The sequence below is a fragment of the Oryx dammah genome, unplaced genomic scaffold (assembly GCF_014754425.2).
Source record: "Oryx dammah isolate SB20612 unplaced genomic scaffold, SCBI_Odam_1.1 HiC_scaffold_29, whole genome shotgun sequence".
NCBI classification, from domain to species: domain Eukaryota; kingdom Metazoa; phylum Chordata; class Mammalia; order Artiodactyla; family Bovidae; genus Oryx; species Oryx dammah.
In genome coordinates this window covers 13,364,354-13,380,139 of record NW_024070213.1, presented here as the reverse complement: position 1 = coordinate 13,380,139, position 15,786 = coordinate 13,364,354, and the positions used below count along the sequence as shown (strand labels likewise).

At 57.3% G+C, this 15,786-nt stretch overlaps 1 protein-coding gene across 2 annotated transcripts in view; it reads right to left on the bottom strand.

Moving 5' to 3' along the window:
* Window positions 1–15,786, bottom strand: part of TSPAN9 (tetraspanin 9) — a 187,376-nt gene that overhangs the window by 2,974 nt on the left and 168,616 nt on the right. For both annotated transcript variants that reach the window (XM_040233738.1, XM_040233737.1), the window contains 3 exons: window positions 2,702–2,893; window positions 2,306–2,380; window positions 333–434 (listed from right to left, as the gene is read on the bottom strand). In XM_040233738.1, the coding sequence (XP_040089672.1) occupies window positions 333–434; window positions 2,306–2,380; window positions 2,702–2,893 (369 nt within the window). The remainder of the gene's footprint in view (window positions 1–332; window positions 435–2,305; window positions 2,381–2,701; window positions 2,894–15,786) is intronic.

Below are 15,786 nucleotides of genomic sequence, written 5' to 3'. Positions count from 1 at the left end.
GGACAGGGTTTCCTGAGTCACAACCGGGGAGGCAGACCTGTTGCTAAAATACCATCATTTGTGCTGAAGCTTCAGAAAGGATGTGATGGAGGAGGTGCCCTCCTGATTGCCCATCTTGATTCCCAGCTCCCAGCCCCTTGGATGGCTGCTGGCCACATCCAGGCCCCCACGCAGCCCACCACCCGCCCCGCTGCCCCGCTGCCCCACTGCAGCTGCCGCCCAGAGCACCATGTCTGACCCAGAAAGCTGGTGGCTCAGCCCAGGCTGGGAGGTGGAGTCTGAGGCCCAGGCCCCGCCTTCCACCCACACCTGCCCCCGCCCCCAGCCCTCACCTCTGCCTGGATGATGTTCCAGGCGTTCTTCAGCCCCACGTTGTTCTCTGAGTTGTACAGCAGCAGGCCCTCCTTCAAGTCCTTCTTGGCGTTCTCATTCACCTGTCGGGCGAGGGCAGGCTCAGGTTGGGGTTGGGGCGGGGGACCAGGAGGCTGCCCCTCTCCCCAGGTCGCCCAGGTCAGCCGCGAGTGCCGGCCCCGCAGACTCATGGGGGAGGCCTGCTGGGGGCCGGAGGTGACCCCAGTGAGAGCTGAGCATTTCAGGAGGGAGCAGGGACCCTCAGAAGCGGAGACAGCACAAGGCCCCCCATAGCTCCCCTGCTCCCAGGACATGCCCCCCACAGGCCACACTGCTCCCTGGCCCATGACATCCCACCTTCCATGCTGGCCCTGTGGGAACACACCCTGGGAACTGCAGGGCGCAAAGCTGCCGTCCAGAGTGTGGGGCCACCCCTCGCCAGCAAGTTGCTTACCCTCTCCCACCTCTGCCTTGTCTATAACACTGGCACATAACATCCACCTCGGAGACAGTTGTGAGAATTAAAGGAATGATTCCCATGAAGACCAAGAACAGGGCCGGCCCACAGGCATCTCTCGGTATTATCAGTGCCTCCTTTATACAGATGCAAAGGAATCACTGCTTCTAACCCTCATAGTGACTCTCCCTCTTGGTGTGGCCTGGGAGACTCCTTCAGGACCCAAGGGGCAGATGGTTACATGGTTCTGGTTACCATGAACAGAAGTGAACAGAAGTGCCCTGAGCCCTAAGTCTGCATGCTTGGCCAGTCATTCTTGGTGGTCCCAGAGGAAATTTCCTGACTGGGTGGAGAACTGTCCAGCCTGGACGGGGGTTAGTCCTTCTTAACCTCCTGAACCCCCAGTGCAGCCTGAGATCAGCTGAAGTGAGTGAGTGAAAGTCGTTTTTGCTCAGTCATGTCCAACTCTTTGCAACCCCATGGACTCTACAGTCCATAAGGTTCTCTAGGCTGGAATACTGGAGTGGGTAGCCTTTCCTTCTCCATGGGATCTTCCCAACCCAGCGATCGAACTCAAGTCTCCCACTCTGCAGGTGGATTCTTTACCAGCTGAGCCACAAGGGAAGGACAAGAATACTGGAGTGGGTAGCCCATCCCTTCTCCGGGGGATCTTCCTGACCCAGGAATTGAACCGGGGTCTCCTGCATTGCAGGAAGATTCTTTACCAACTGAGCTGTCAGGGAAGCCCATGAGATCAGCTGCCTATCCCCAAAGGCCTCTGGAAAAGGAAGCACAGCTCCCTTGATGCTGAGCCCTGGGCAGTATCACCTGGAAAATTCCACCGTGTTACCTCTGGGTTACCCTCCCTAGCACCCAGCCCAGCCAGCCAGTGAGTTTTGCGCAGGGTTTCTGGCCTAAAATGTGAACTTTTCAAATTCTTGGAGAAGAACTTCAAGTTCGTGGAGAAGTTCTTCTTGGAGAAGAACTTCAATAAATTGGAGAACTTCAAGAATTTGGGGCTTCTCAAGACCCTTGTCCAAGTGGTCAGCACAGCTATGCTTGAGAATGCTCCCAGTAACAGGGAGCTCAGTGGCGCTCCCCAGTCAGGGCTAGGGTTAGGGCATCCCTGGGTGACTAGAGGGTCTACATCCTAAGACATGCAAGTTAATCCCTGAGTCAGGAAGATCCCCTGGAGTAGCAAATGGCAACCCACTCCAGTAGTCTTGCCTGGGAAATCCCATGGACAGAAGAGCCTGGCACGTTACAGTCCATGGGGTCACAAAGTGTCAGATACGACTGAGCAATACACACACACACATACATACACACACTTCCTAAGACAACACAAGCTACAAGCAGATGAGCTCCCTGCTGCCCCCACCAAAAGCTCTCCTCTCCTCAGAGATACAACTTGTCGGTGCTTTTCCTCCAGATTCCCTGACCCAACCCCAAGGGCGATGATACCCCATATGCGCCCTCCCCTTCTGGAAGACTTACCTTGTCCATGTAGACAAAGAAGAGAATAATTAAGATCAGCTCTGCCAGGAGGATGATCAACAGGACGATGAAGAACTGGAATGAGAAGGTGCAGGCATGGGCACGTGGTCATGGACTGGGAGGGGTCACAAACAGGATGGCAGGGGGCAGGCTTCCCAGGTAGGGAGGGGCCACCACTCCTGAGGATCCCATGTGGGCAGGAGAGGGAGATAAAGCCTGATGGCCAATCAAGGAGTGGGAGGGGCACCTAGGCCAGGGGTAGCCAATCATGAGGAAGAGGGGCGTGGTCATTCTAGAAGCTCAGGCTAGACACCCAGTGGGCTCAGCAGGCCCCAGTGTTCAGAGGGCTGGGGGACTAAGGGGGCTGGGAGACTGGGGGGCTGGGGTCCAACTTACACTGAGGAGGAGGCACCTGTTCTCCTTGATGGCCCCCAGGCAGCCGAGGAAGCCCGTCACCATGACGATGGTGCCTATGGCGATGACCAGGTTGGCTGCTGACAGCGACGGGAAGCTGGGGGAGAAGGTGGCAAAGTTGCCTTGCGACACGGACAGCCAAATGCCCACTCCAAGCAGCCCACAGCCACAGAGCTGGAGAGAAAGGAAAGCCCATTAGCCCGAATCCATCTCCATGGGACTTGGAAGACCGCCGGTCTCACCCCAACCATCCCCACCCCTCCACCCCATCCCCGGTCCCAGCCATGAGACATGGAGCAGGTACCACAGGACCCGAACTACATTGGTGGGGGGTGGCCTGCACACAGCCCCCAGCTTCTCCGCGTCTCAGTCTCCTCATCTGGCAAATGGGATGACACCAGCCTCATGACCCCTGTAGGGTCACTTCAATGAAGACAGATTAAACAGGGCACAGGGAAAGCGGGTGACAAACGCAGAAGGTCCCAGCTGCACACGCAGGGCTGCGGGCGTCCCACTGGGCAGAGGGTCTGGAGCTCAGGAAGAAGAGGGGATGGGGTGGGGCCACGGTGGCCATGGAAGCAAGTGAGGGCTTTGGTAGAGAACCTCAGAACCCCATTCCTCAGAGCCAGACTGCGGTGAGTGCGTCCCGCCACCCTGATGAGAAGGGGCACTTGCCCACAGAGCAGGAAGAAAAATTCCACAGAGCTGGAAATAGGAAGGAGCTCCCTGGTCTGGCTGAGGGGCTGGCTGGTACCCGCTGTGCAGGAACCCACCACTCCCCACACACCCCAGGGAGCTGGCAGCTGCACCCAGCTCTGCTGCACGGCTCCCCTGCGGCTGCGATGCCCGCAACAACGCAGTCTCCACAGCGGCCTATCTTCCGCTCCATAAACTGACACTCCCTGCTCCACCCCCGCGGAGCCTGAGTCCATCAGTCACCAGGTATTTACTGAGGACCTACAGCCACAGGCTTCCCTGGTGGCTCTGGTGTAAAGAATCCACCTGCCGAAGCAGGAGACACAGGAGATGCAGGCTCTGCCCCTGGGTTGGAAAGATCCCCTGCAGGAGGGCATGGCAGCCCACTCCAGTATTCTTGGCTGGAGAAACCCACGGGCAGAGGAGCCTGGTGAGCTACGGAGGCTCCTACAGAGGTTGCAGAGTCGGACACGACTGAGCGATTAAATAAGAGCACAGTTGTTAGCACAGTGGTGCTGGTGTTAGGGACCTGTCTTCCCGGGGCCTCTACTGGGGCCAGATGGGAGCCAGGGAAGCACAGCTTCCCAGATTGTATGCTCGGGGAACAGGTGAAGGGCCCAGAGCTCAGGTGCCAGGTGGAGGCGCAGCCCCACAGACATGTGGATGGGGCAGGTGGAGAATGAGACGCTGCCCACCTCTTCGGGACCACTATGAGAATTTAAAAGAAAGAAGCCCTGTGGAGAGGGTGACAGGGCCAGGCGCTGGCCTCTAGGTAACATTTCACGAGCCAGGTGCCAGGCTGCGACGCTCAGAACCCAAGCCTCCAGGGAGCAAACACGTGGCAGCAAAGGCCGGGCTGCCACATGCAGGCGGAGAGCGGGAACAGACAGGGCCAGAGGCTCCTGGAGGAGACGCACTTCATCCCTCACCTGTTCCACAAACCGGAATGGTGCCGCCGCTCAGGAAAGCCAGGCCCTGCCCTGAGCTCAGGGAGACACCCTAGGGAAGGGGGGACACAGACATCACACAAGCAAACAGAAGACAAAAGTCCAGGTGCCGTGAAGAAAAAGAAGTCAGGAGGAGAAAGAGTCAGAAAGTATGGGGGGTCGGGGCGGGGCAGGGGGCGGTCAGGGAAGGCCTCTCGAAAAGTGTCATTTGAGGAGGGACCCATGAAAGGAGGGACTTTCCGGTGATGAAGAACTCATCTGCCAGTGTAGGCGATGCAGGAGATGGGAGTTCAGTCCCTGGGTCGGGAAGAGCCCCTGGAGGAGGGCATGGCAACCCACTCCAGTGTTCTTGCCTGGAGAATCCCATGGACGGAGGAGCCTGGTGGGCTACAGTCCATGGGGTTGCAAAGGAGTTGGACACGGCTGAGCGACTAGGCACCAGAAGAGGAGAAGTCAACCACATGGATAATTGGGAAGGAGGTTCCAGAGGAGACAGCTGGTGAAAAGCCCTGACTGGGGGTGAGCCTGGCCAGCTGGGGGCAGGGGAGGGGGCAGCAAGGTGACAGTGGTGGGGACCAGTGGGCGGGCCCTCAGAGCATCTGTTCTCAGTGAGATGGCGAGCCAGGAGCAGGTCAGGGACGTGATCTGGGATTTCAGTAGGTCACTCTGGCTGTTGTGCGGAGAACAGGCCATTGGAGGGCAAAGGGGGCAGGCGAGCAGTCAGGCCACTGCAGTGACCTGGTGATGGGGCAGAGCGCTGTGCAGGAGTGCGGAGAGATGCTCCAGCTCAAGATGCAGCCAGAAGGGCTTGCTGGGCTTTGACGAATGAGCAGGATTTTGATAAATGGGGAGACAGGAAGGTGGTCCAGATGGGGCACGACAAAGGAAGTGGGGCTTTTCCCACCGTCACTAAACCAGTGTGCTTCTGCTCAGTTGTGTCCGACTCATTGCGACCCCATGGACTAGCCCGCCAGGATTCTCTGCCCATGGGATTCTCCAGGCAAGAATACTGGAGTGGGTTACCATGCCCTCCTCCAGGGGATTTTCCCGACCCAGGGATTGAACCTGCTTTTCCTGTGTCTCCTGCACTGCAGATGGATTCTTTACCTGCTGAGCCAGCTGGGAAGTGCCCCTAAACCAGAGATGCGCCCCCCCCCCCCTGAGCTGCAGCGATGAAGTCGGATGACCAGAGCGGCTGCTGGGTCCCCGCGCCGTGGAGAGCCACCCTGGCCCCGCCCCGCAGCAGCCCCAGAGGGACAGGGCCAAGGCTCCGAGGTGTGGGCACACGAGGCCCAGAGCCCCCACCTTACGGGGTGTGTCCGCTCGGCTCAGCTGGGGACTGGGTGCCACCACCCCCGCAACCACCAGGTGGCGCCCCCAGCCGGGTCAGAGCTCTGGATTGGCAGGGAGGCAGAGACCATCCAACTTGTCACTGACTCTCTTCAACCGGTCACTTTCTGTGCTGCCGGCTCAATTTTTCTTTCATTAATCACCCCATGGAAATTCATGCTCTCCACGCTCAAGATTTAAGGCTCTACAAGCCAGACCCTGGAATGAATAACAGGAGGCCTCGCAGCTGCCAGCTCGCTACTGGCAAGGAGGTAGGCTTTGGGACCCCCGGAGCCACCAGACACTCTATGCTGGAGATGCCCTCCCCACAGCCCCAGGCCTGGGAACGTCCTCAGGGTACGAGGCAGGGCACCTGATGCAAGAAACGCCAGCATCCGAGGTACACTCCAGCTCCCCCACCTCACTGACGCTGAGAGTGGGCCCCGGGGGGATCCTCATGCTCCTCCTGGGGGAAGGGCCCCCACGTGGGAAAGAAACCTCAAAAGCTCAAAACCTCTAGGCGCTGGTCATCATCTCTGGCTTCAGGCTTCCAGCCTCTGACGTGCCATGCCAGCTCCCCAGAGCCTGCCTGGGAGGGGGAGCTGCTCCCCGACTCCCAGCCCTGCTTCCCTTTCTCTTCCTGCCCTAGGTCGCCTCGCCCCAGAGAAGACTCAGGTAGGGCCTGCTGCCAACAGCAGGGCAGCCCCCACCCCAAGCTGCCAGTAGCTGGGACCCAAGCCCCGCATCTTCCCCTCAAACCCACACCCCCATCCCTGCCCTTCAAAGGCCACTGCTGATGGCATTCGGAGACATTTCCTCCCCAAAGCAACATGTTGTCTCAGACCCCCACCAGCTAGAATCAAGCCCATAGCTGGAAGAACCTTCAGGAGAAGGCAGGGTGACTCGGAAACCAGGACCCAGCCAAACTCCCAACCCAAAGACACCAGGCACCTCGCTATACCAGCTGAGCCTGGCAGGCATCCAAGGTGCCTTTGCCCCACCCCCAACCAAGGGCACTTCCAGGTATTTTCCACTGGAGCTCCAAATGAACCCGCTTCCAGCTGTGGGCAAACCCTTGCATTTGCTGGTGACTTCAGCGTAGAGCAGTGCCTCCCTTTGGCAGGGCCCACAGATCTCCCTCCTCCAGGCTCACCCTTCAGAGGGACCCTTCAGAGCCAGCATCTTCCTCACCACCCTGGGCCCATCCAACAGAGGCACAGCAGGCAGACTGAGACCAGCAGGCTATGGCCTCACTGCTCAAGTCTCCTGTAATTAGCCAACACCCCCACGGCATTTTCCCGTCTTCAGTTGAAACCACACTGATTTGTAGTTTTAATATATGTTTCTGCCACATCTCCTAATGTACTTTTCACATAGCATCCCAGTTCTCTGGAGGTGAAGCCATAACCTCCCCTGAACCAACCTCCCTCTTGAGCTCCATGCCCCCAACTTGCTTAGAGCCCAGGGACAGCCACTGCCTGTGTCCCCCACAGCAGCCACCATTTCCCTTGCATGCAGGACAGCCTTCCCTGGGGTGACCTTTTGCACCAGGGCTGAACATCCCTGCCCAGCCCTCTGTGCAGATGCGCTGCCCACCCCCATGAAAACACCAGCACCCTCAGGCCAGGTTCACAGTTCAGCCATTCCACTCCCATTGTGGGGTCCAGAGCATGCCTGGATACTACAAACACAATTATTTCATGAATGAGTGGATGGGTGGGTAGATGGATGGATGGAGGGAGGGATGGATGGATGAATAGATAAATGTGTGGATGGATAGATGGATGGATGAATAGATGGACAGATGGGTAGATGGGTGGATGGATGGACGTATGAATAGATGTATGCATGTATATATGTATAGATGGATGGATGAATGGATGCATGTGTGGATGTATGTAAGTATGGATGGATGGATAGATGGATGGATGGATGGACAGATGGATGGGTGGATGGATGGATGACAGATGGGTGGGTGGACGGATGGATGGCAGATGGGTGGATGTATGGACAGATGGGTGGATGGATGGATGGATCAATGAACAGACATATGCATGTATGTACGTATATATGTATGTATAGATGAATGGATGGATAGATGGATGGATGAATAGATGGACAGATGGATAGATGGGTGGATGGATGGACATATGAATAGATGTATACATGTATATATGTATAGATGGATGGATGAATGGATGCATGTGTGGATGTATATAAGTATGGATGGATGGACAGATGGATGGATGGATGGACAGATGGGTGGGTGGGTGGATGGATGGATGGAGGGTTGGGAGGGCTTGGGAACAGGGCCTGACACAGACACACAAACCCACCTGAAAAAGAAGCCCCCGCCCCATGCACCCGCTTCCCCATCTAGCACCGAGTTCCCCCCAGCTCACCAGAAGCCCACCCTTCGCCTGTGTAAGTTGCCTGTTCTTCCTGCCCAACTCTCAGAGATCCACACACCCTCTGACTACCTTCATCCCCGTGGCCTCTGTGGCTCTGCAGGGGCCCCCACGCCCTCTTTGCTTTGAAGGAAGCCCTCAAACCCTCAGCCTCAGCATGTCCCCATGCTCTCTACAAGCCAGGGCCCAGTGGGATGTTTAACGACATTTAATAAATTAGTGGATGTGGAGAATAAGAGAGCAATCAGAAACGAGTTTAATCTCACAGCCAACGTGCCAGCTGGTAACAATCCTGCCCTGCCCTGGAAGAAGCCGACTGCCAGCAACTTCACCACAAGGAGAAGAGGAAGCATCAGGACTGGGAAGGGGGGCTGCTTGGGGCTTCAGCCGTCCTTGCCTCTGGGGGCTCTGCAGCTCATTCACTGTCACAGCAATGGGAGGCAGGGCCAATGGATAGTGCTTCCCATTCCGTAAGAAAGGGACAAAGCCCCCAAGCCACCCAGTAGACAAGAGGATGAGGGCACAGATGGGGTGGGACCCTCCGCTGAGAGGGCTCCTCCGTGCCTGTCCCCAGCTCTAGGGGTCAAGCTTCTGTCTGAGCCCCCCAGGGTCACCAGCCAATAACACACTCCGTTCTTTTTAGCACAACTCTTAATTGGTCCAGAATTCTTGCTTATTAACTCAGGAATCCGCTTCCCCATGGCTAACATGTGTCAGTCCTCGTTTTGCCCAGGAAGCCCACCAAGCTCAGGTGTGGCAGGACTTGAAGTTGTCTAAGTCCCATATCTAAAAACATCCTTTCCCAGCCTTCTCCCGGCCCATAAAAAGGTTTTTAGGGCTCTCAGTTCTGAGTCACTGGCAACTACAGAAAGTTAGGTTCCAGCGCTGGAGGGGCTGGCACAGAGAGCAAGACCCCACCCTCCCCTCCTGCACTCTGAGCTCTGTACCTCTACTAATCCAGTCTGCGCTGGCCCTGGCCTGGCTGGCAGCCACAACACAGGTGTGGTTCACACTGAGCTTGTGTGTGATTCAATCAGTGTGATTCCTCGGCCGTTCTTTTTTGAACCCCACACTTTGTCTCAAAGCCCCCGATTTCTTCACAACTTCACAGCCCCCAGTGGCACCAGCTGGCAGAGGTGACAGGGAGATCACACCCATATTTCTGAGCCAAATTTTCCTCCAAATAAACAGGACATAAGGCATTTGCATATCTCAAACCCAGTTACATGCTCATTATTGGAAAATGAGGTTATTTTCTATCTAAGATGGTTCTAGGGGCATTTAGACGCAGCCAGACTTCAGGGTTGTTGTATTCGGGAGCTGTGCATCTCTGAGGTTAACAAAGCTCTTAAATGTTTCCTGAGCCCCCTTCTCTCCAGAGAACTTGGCAGGGACGTTGGGAATGTGGGAGCCCCCAGTCCGATCCCCTGGCACACCCTGTCAGTCCTGCTGCGACGACACCTCTTGCCGTGTAGGGCTCTGAAAAGCGCTGGGGGCAGGGCGGCTTCCCTGGTGGTCCAGTGGTTAAGAATCCACCTCCTAACGCAGGAGACAGGTTCAGTCCCTGGTCTGGGAAGATCCCACATGCCGTGGAGCAACTAAGCCCGTGCTCCACAACCTCCGAGCCAGCACTCTAGAGCCCATGCTCTGCAACGAGAAGCCACTGCACTGAAGAGTAGTCCTGCTCGCTACAACTAGAGAAGGCCCGTGTGCAACAATGAAAACCCACCACGGCCCCCCCACCTCAAAAAATGCTGGGGATGAAAGAGCTGAGATGGGGGAGACATGAAGACAGCCCTTCCTCCCTCCAGGGAGTTCGGGCTCCGGATGTGGGTAAACGCCCAGGGACCACAGCCCTGGCCCCCAGCTGGTGTCCTCTGATCCCAAAGAGGACAAGGAGGGGCTGGTTTTGCTGAAGTGCTGCCCATTTGTTTGGGCTTCCTGGCCTGATCTCAATGCATTGGGCTCACCTCAACCAGGCGTCTGTGGGACCCCAGGGTGATAACCAGTCCTGTGGCTGTCTCTGGGCTTCAAAGGCCAGGGTAGGGGTGCCGAGAGCAGGCCCAGATCCCAGGACAGCTGGGAGCAAGAGGCAAGGACTAAACCCGGGAGCGAGGGGCGTCTACCATGCATTCTCTCAACACAGCCCCCTTACAACTCGGGTCCTCCAAACTGTCCCTCCATTTGGGAGAAAGGCCTGAAGGGTACCAGGGCTCCCCTCCCCCACCTCCATCTGCACCCCCATTCCCAGGCCATCTGGGCTCGTCAAATCTGACAGCAGGGCCCAAATCAAGCTTCTCAGGTGCCAGCACCTTTCCATCTTTTCAGACTGACCACAGGCCCACTCACTCGGTAGGGAAACGGAAAAGGAGGTAGGGACCAGCTCAGAGCCCCCAAGGGGGCCCGAGGGAATGGAGCCCAAGGATCGGGCCCAGAAGGACCACAGAATGGTGTGTGCTTGAGATGCCAAAGAGCAGCGGGTGACACGAAGCCCCCACCGGCCTTGCAAACGGGCCGTGATCATCCACTGGTGAGTCCACACTGACCCAGGCCACCAGCCCGGCAGATTCGCACCATCTTCCCGCTCAAGCAGGGGTGGGGTGGGGTGAGATGGGTGCAGGGGAGAAGGGTCACATGGGGAGCACTGCAACCCAGCATTCCCAAGCCCATTCCCCAAGGATGGAGCCCCTGGACGTGGGGTCCCCCACCCCTTGGGAGAGCACACAGTTATTCTCCATCCTGCTCGGAATACGCCGAAGAAGCAGGCTGGAATGGCAGGGAGCAGGCTCAGGAGGAGAAGACAGGCAGCTGTCCTGGCTCCAGGGGAGGTTTCTGCTCCCCGAGCCAGTGAGAGGGCTGCCCCTGCACCACTGGAAGCGAGGAGAGAAGGTGATCTCAACTCCAGGACTTGTTAGCACCCAACAGGACACAACTCGCAGCCTCAGGCCACCACCCCGAGGAGCACTCTCAGGAGAGGGTGAGTACACACGGGGTGCCTAGAGCTGGGGCAGGGTGGGTGTGCACGGCGCCCCAAGCACCACGGCTGCCTGAGTTCTGGACCTAGGAAGGAGCTATGGGGAGACAGCCTGGACCTGTCAGACAGCGAGGCACTGTCTGAGCTCCCAAGATCACCACAAGTTGGAGGGAAGAGCGCCAAGGACCTGGGATACTTGTCAGCTCTGAATCTGGAGAGAGGATTTCTCATCACCAGCATATTCCTTCCCTCCTGCATCTGTTTTATTTGATGCATCTGGGGAGAAAGGCACCTCGGACAGCATCAAAGCATGGAATGGAAGGTGGAACCCGGGCCACCGCGGGAGGCAGGGATGGCTTTCAAGGTGCACATTGAAGCCAGGGCCACTCGGACTTCCTGAGAAAGTACAACCATCTGCAGCCCGCATCTACGGATGTGAAGCCCCGGGGGAAGGCAATGGTCCAACATCTCCGGACACTTGGCCTTTCTGGGATGTCACTCCACTAAACACTGAGGGAGGAGGAAAAAAAACACCTCCCCAGCACTCAGGGACACTGGAGGATGAACGGGATTATGCCCGCCAAGCACTCTGTGTTCCTGGGAATATAAATGATACAAGGTACCGTGCTATTATTCACACTCCCTGGAAGATGCAGGGATACCTTGAATTCACATCGTATCTTTCTGGCAGAGAACAAATGGTCTGGGAGACTCTAGTTCACCCTACAGAATGTGGCCATTCTCCCTGTTTGAGGAAAGCTATCCCCAGCTCCCCCCACTCCCACAGAAAGGAAGAAAAGCTACAGCATGAAAGTACCATCCATTTCTGGGTGCCTCTCATTCAGCAAGGCTGCCTCCTCCACTCAGTATCTCACCGAACTGAGGCCCTTTAATAATGTAACGAGAATGGTCTTCCCTGGCTCCAGTTCAGCAAATAACACTCTCTAATTACACATATAGATATCGGGAAGGATCGGACTGACAACCAGGTCCATCTCTGGCCCCAGGACAGCCCGCCCACACTCACGTCTGCTCTAAGCCCTGGACGTGGCCAACGCGATTGGTCCTCTCTCCAGGGATGCTGTGCCCACAGCCGGATTATTTATACTGCCAGCCGGGAGCTGTGTCCACTCACGCCAGGACTTGGCATTTCTGACATGCTTTGTTGGGGGGTGCATGGGCTGGTTAAGTTCAAGCCCCCGACAGTGATGATCTCTGCACCAAGTTACATGACAGTCTGAGACCCCTTCTCACCCACCCCTGAGCCGACTCTGCCATCTCTTCGTCCACCTAGTAGAACTGGAGACCCTGGCCCACTCTATTCCTCAAGGTGCTCACTGAGATCAGGTCACTCGCTGAAAGCACCCAGGCCAGGGTCAGCGGGCTAGTATGTCCAAGGTCACAGAGCTGGTTCAGAGAGGACCATGCCTCGCCCCATCCTATCCCCGACTTCACTCTCCCCTGAAAGCTGTGCTGCCAGGGACACTGACCATGTGCCCCACACACCTTACTTTATCCTCCTGACCCAATGGCAGGGACCCAGGGTGGTCATTTTCATCCTTTCAGTTCCACAGCCTGGGAGGAAAGGAACGAAGGAAATCTGACTCCGGAAACCATGTTCTGACCCACCAGGCCCCATGGCTTAGATCTAGGGCATCCCAAAGGCATCAGAAAAGGTTCCCTGGACATGTCCATGCTGGGAGAGAGGAAGGCCAGCCACAATGTATAGGGCACGCCTGGGACCCACCTGCAGACGAGGAGGGTGGGGAGGGCAGGGAGGGTGACCGTGATGTTGGTGACGATGACAAGGGAGACAGTGAGAACGCTGATGAGGAAACTGGCAGCTACTGACCTGAATCCATGCCAAGAACTGTGCCAACCCCGCCTTGCCACAAAAACCAGACAAGAGGGGTCCTATGGTTTCCCATGCCTCCACTTCGCAAAGGAGAAAACCAAGGATCAGGGGTTTACGATCTCGTCTGAGCTGGATTTTAATCCAGTTCGAAGTGACTCCAAACGCTATGACTGATGAATCTCTGGGCCCCCACCGCTATATTTGGAATAGATAACCAGCGAGGACCTGCTGTATGCCACAGGGAACGCTGCTCAGTGCTGTGTGGCACCCTGGATGGGAGGGGAGTTTGGTAGAGAGTGGATTCATGCATATGAATGGCTGAGTCCCTTCGCTGTCCACCCAAAATTATCACAACATCGTTAATCAGCTATGCTGCTGCTAAGTCACTTCAGTCGTGTCCGACTCTGTGCGACCCCCTAGACGGCAGCCCACCAGGCTCCCCTGTCCCTGGGATTCTCCAGGCAAGAACACGGGAGTGGGTTGAGATTTCCTTCTCCAATTCATGAAAGTGAAAAGTGAAAGTGAAGTCGCTCAGTCATGCCCGACTCTTAGCGACCCCATGGACTGCAGCCCACCAGGCTCCTCCGTCCATGGGATTTTCCAGGCAAGAACCCTGGAGTGGGGTGCCATAGCCAAGTTTTGTTGTTGTTTTTTTTAAAAGAATCTCTGTGCCTCAAACAGACAAAAAAAAAAAAAAACAAATTTTAAAATCTTCATTTTATTAAACATTCTTAGATCTGGCCGACAATTTTGCGGCCCAGTCTGAGTCAAAGGAGGCAGGGAGAGGTGTGGGGGAGGAGAAGGCCCAGATACAGTCCAGGGAGAGAGCACAGAGGGGAGGAACAGCAGACGGTCGTCCTGGGTGCAGGCTGGGTGGGTGCAGGAGAGGATCCATCGCTAGGGGTGCCCCCATAGGGAGAGGGGTATACAGGGGGCGGGGGCAGGTGGAAGTCGCGCCAACCAGGGCTGCCCACTTGGCTGATTTCACCAGAGTTGTGAAAACTGCTGGCTATCCCGCTGCACGAGGAAGCAAGGGGGAATGAAACACACGAGCCTGGAGCTCAGTAGACCTTCTTTCTGTGCCTCTAGTGCTCCACCCTGGAGAGGGAGACGGCAGCCCCCTCCCGTGTCCCTGCCTGGGAATCCCAGGGACGGGGAGCCTGGTGGGCTGCCGTCTAGGGGGTCGCACAGAGTCGGACACGGCTGAGCGACCTAGCAGCAGCAGCAGTGCTACACCCAGAGGAGCCTGTGGAACCGATCCACTCCCCGCCCCCCAGTTTTCTGGGGGAGGGGGGCTTCCACATGCTTCCCACAGTCACCCGGGGTTTGCTGCTACCCACATCAAGGACGAGGCCCCTGAAGCTTGCAGGAGCCTCAGCCTCTTCTCCTGAAGGCCCATCACGACCCCCCACCGTGGGCCACAGGCTCCTGGGGACACTGCTTCTGACCCACCAGGAGACTGAGTTCAGAGGAACTCCCAGAAGGGGACATGAGACTTTCCTCTCTTTAGGAAGGGGCATCAGGGAGGCCTGACCGCGGCCCCGACGCCCTTCAGCCCGGTCCCTCTGCAGGGGCCCCAGTACCTCCCCCGAGCCAGGCACAGAGCTGGCCATGGCCACACAGGAGCGGGAGCCCTGGCTGGACCGGCAAGACCTGGCCGGAAAGGCATCTGTGAGGCGCAGAAGAACATGGGACCAGGCTGAGGTCCAGGGCGGGGCGGGGACAGCTTTGGCCTCGGTTCAAGTTCACGGTGCTCTCAGGTACAGGCCAGGGAAGCTCAGAAAACAACTTTGCAGGGCTTGTTCTTTCAAATGAGGTAATTCACGGTTCCTACCACACAGAGTTGTAGTTGGAATTGAATGAGATTCACGAAAAAATAAACTTCCCAGCGTGGCGCCTTCACAGAACTATCAACGAGGGTCGTTATGAGTATTTATGGCCTTCATTCACCTAGACTGCTGAGACCCGGCAGAGCGGCTGTAAGCCAGGGGCCAGTGGTGGACAGGGGTCCTCAGCCCCCAGCCCCCAGGGGTGCCCACCGGGTCCCATCCAGGCCACACACCCGTCAGCCCACACGCGCCCTCCCCACTCTGCCACCCGCCCAGTCCCCAGCCGCCCATCTCCGGGAGGCAGCTGGCTTTCCCGCTCTGTGAGCCTGCTTTCTTTTGGCAGGGAGCTGCTGCCGTCTGTGCTCTGGACCGTAAAACAAGTTTTCATCAATAAATTAAGATAAGCGGAAAGCCAGCGCCAGAGGGGGCGGGCTGAGGCTGACGGGCAGCGGGCGGGAAGTGGCTCTGTGATCCAGAAGGGGTCTGAGTGGATCCAGAGCAGGACTGGGCTCCCTGCTTCCTCTCCCTGGATCCTAAGGTGCCTTGCCCCTGGGGGTTCTCAAGATGGGAGGCTCACTAGGGAAGTCCCTGGCCTCCCTTGGGTCCGTTCCATCCCCCCGGCGAGTGAGCAAGCGGCAGCGACAGGTAGAGAGTCAGGTTCCCAGCAACGCTCCAAGCCAAAATAACGATCGTGATCACTGCATCAGACACGAGCTAAATCTAATCAGACTCGTGCCAGCCCCACTGCTGACACCGAGACCTGCCTCTAAAAATAAGGCATGTTGGGCCAGAGCCTCCCCACTCCTCAGCACGAACTCTCAGGTCCCTTCCACATCCCTGCTGGCTCACGGCACCCCGCTCACCCAAGAGCCTTCCCCCTCCCCTCTGCACCTTTCTCAGTCCCACCCAGGGCCCTCGAGTGCCTGCTGGCGTGCCCACCTGCTCCTCCAGGCTGGCCAGCCCCGCCCTGACCACCACCTAACACCTCCCCACTCTGCAGCGGCTCCGACTGTCTGACCACTCATCGGC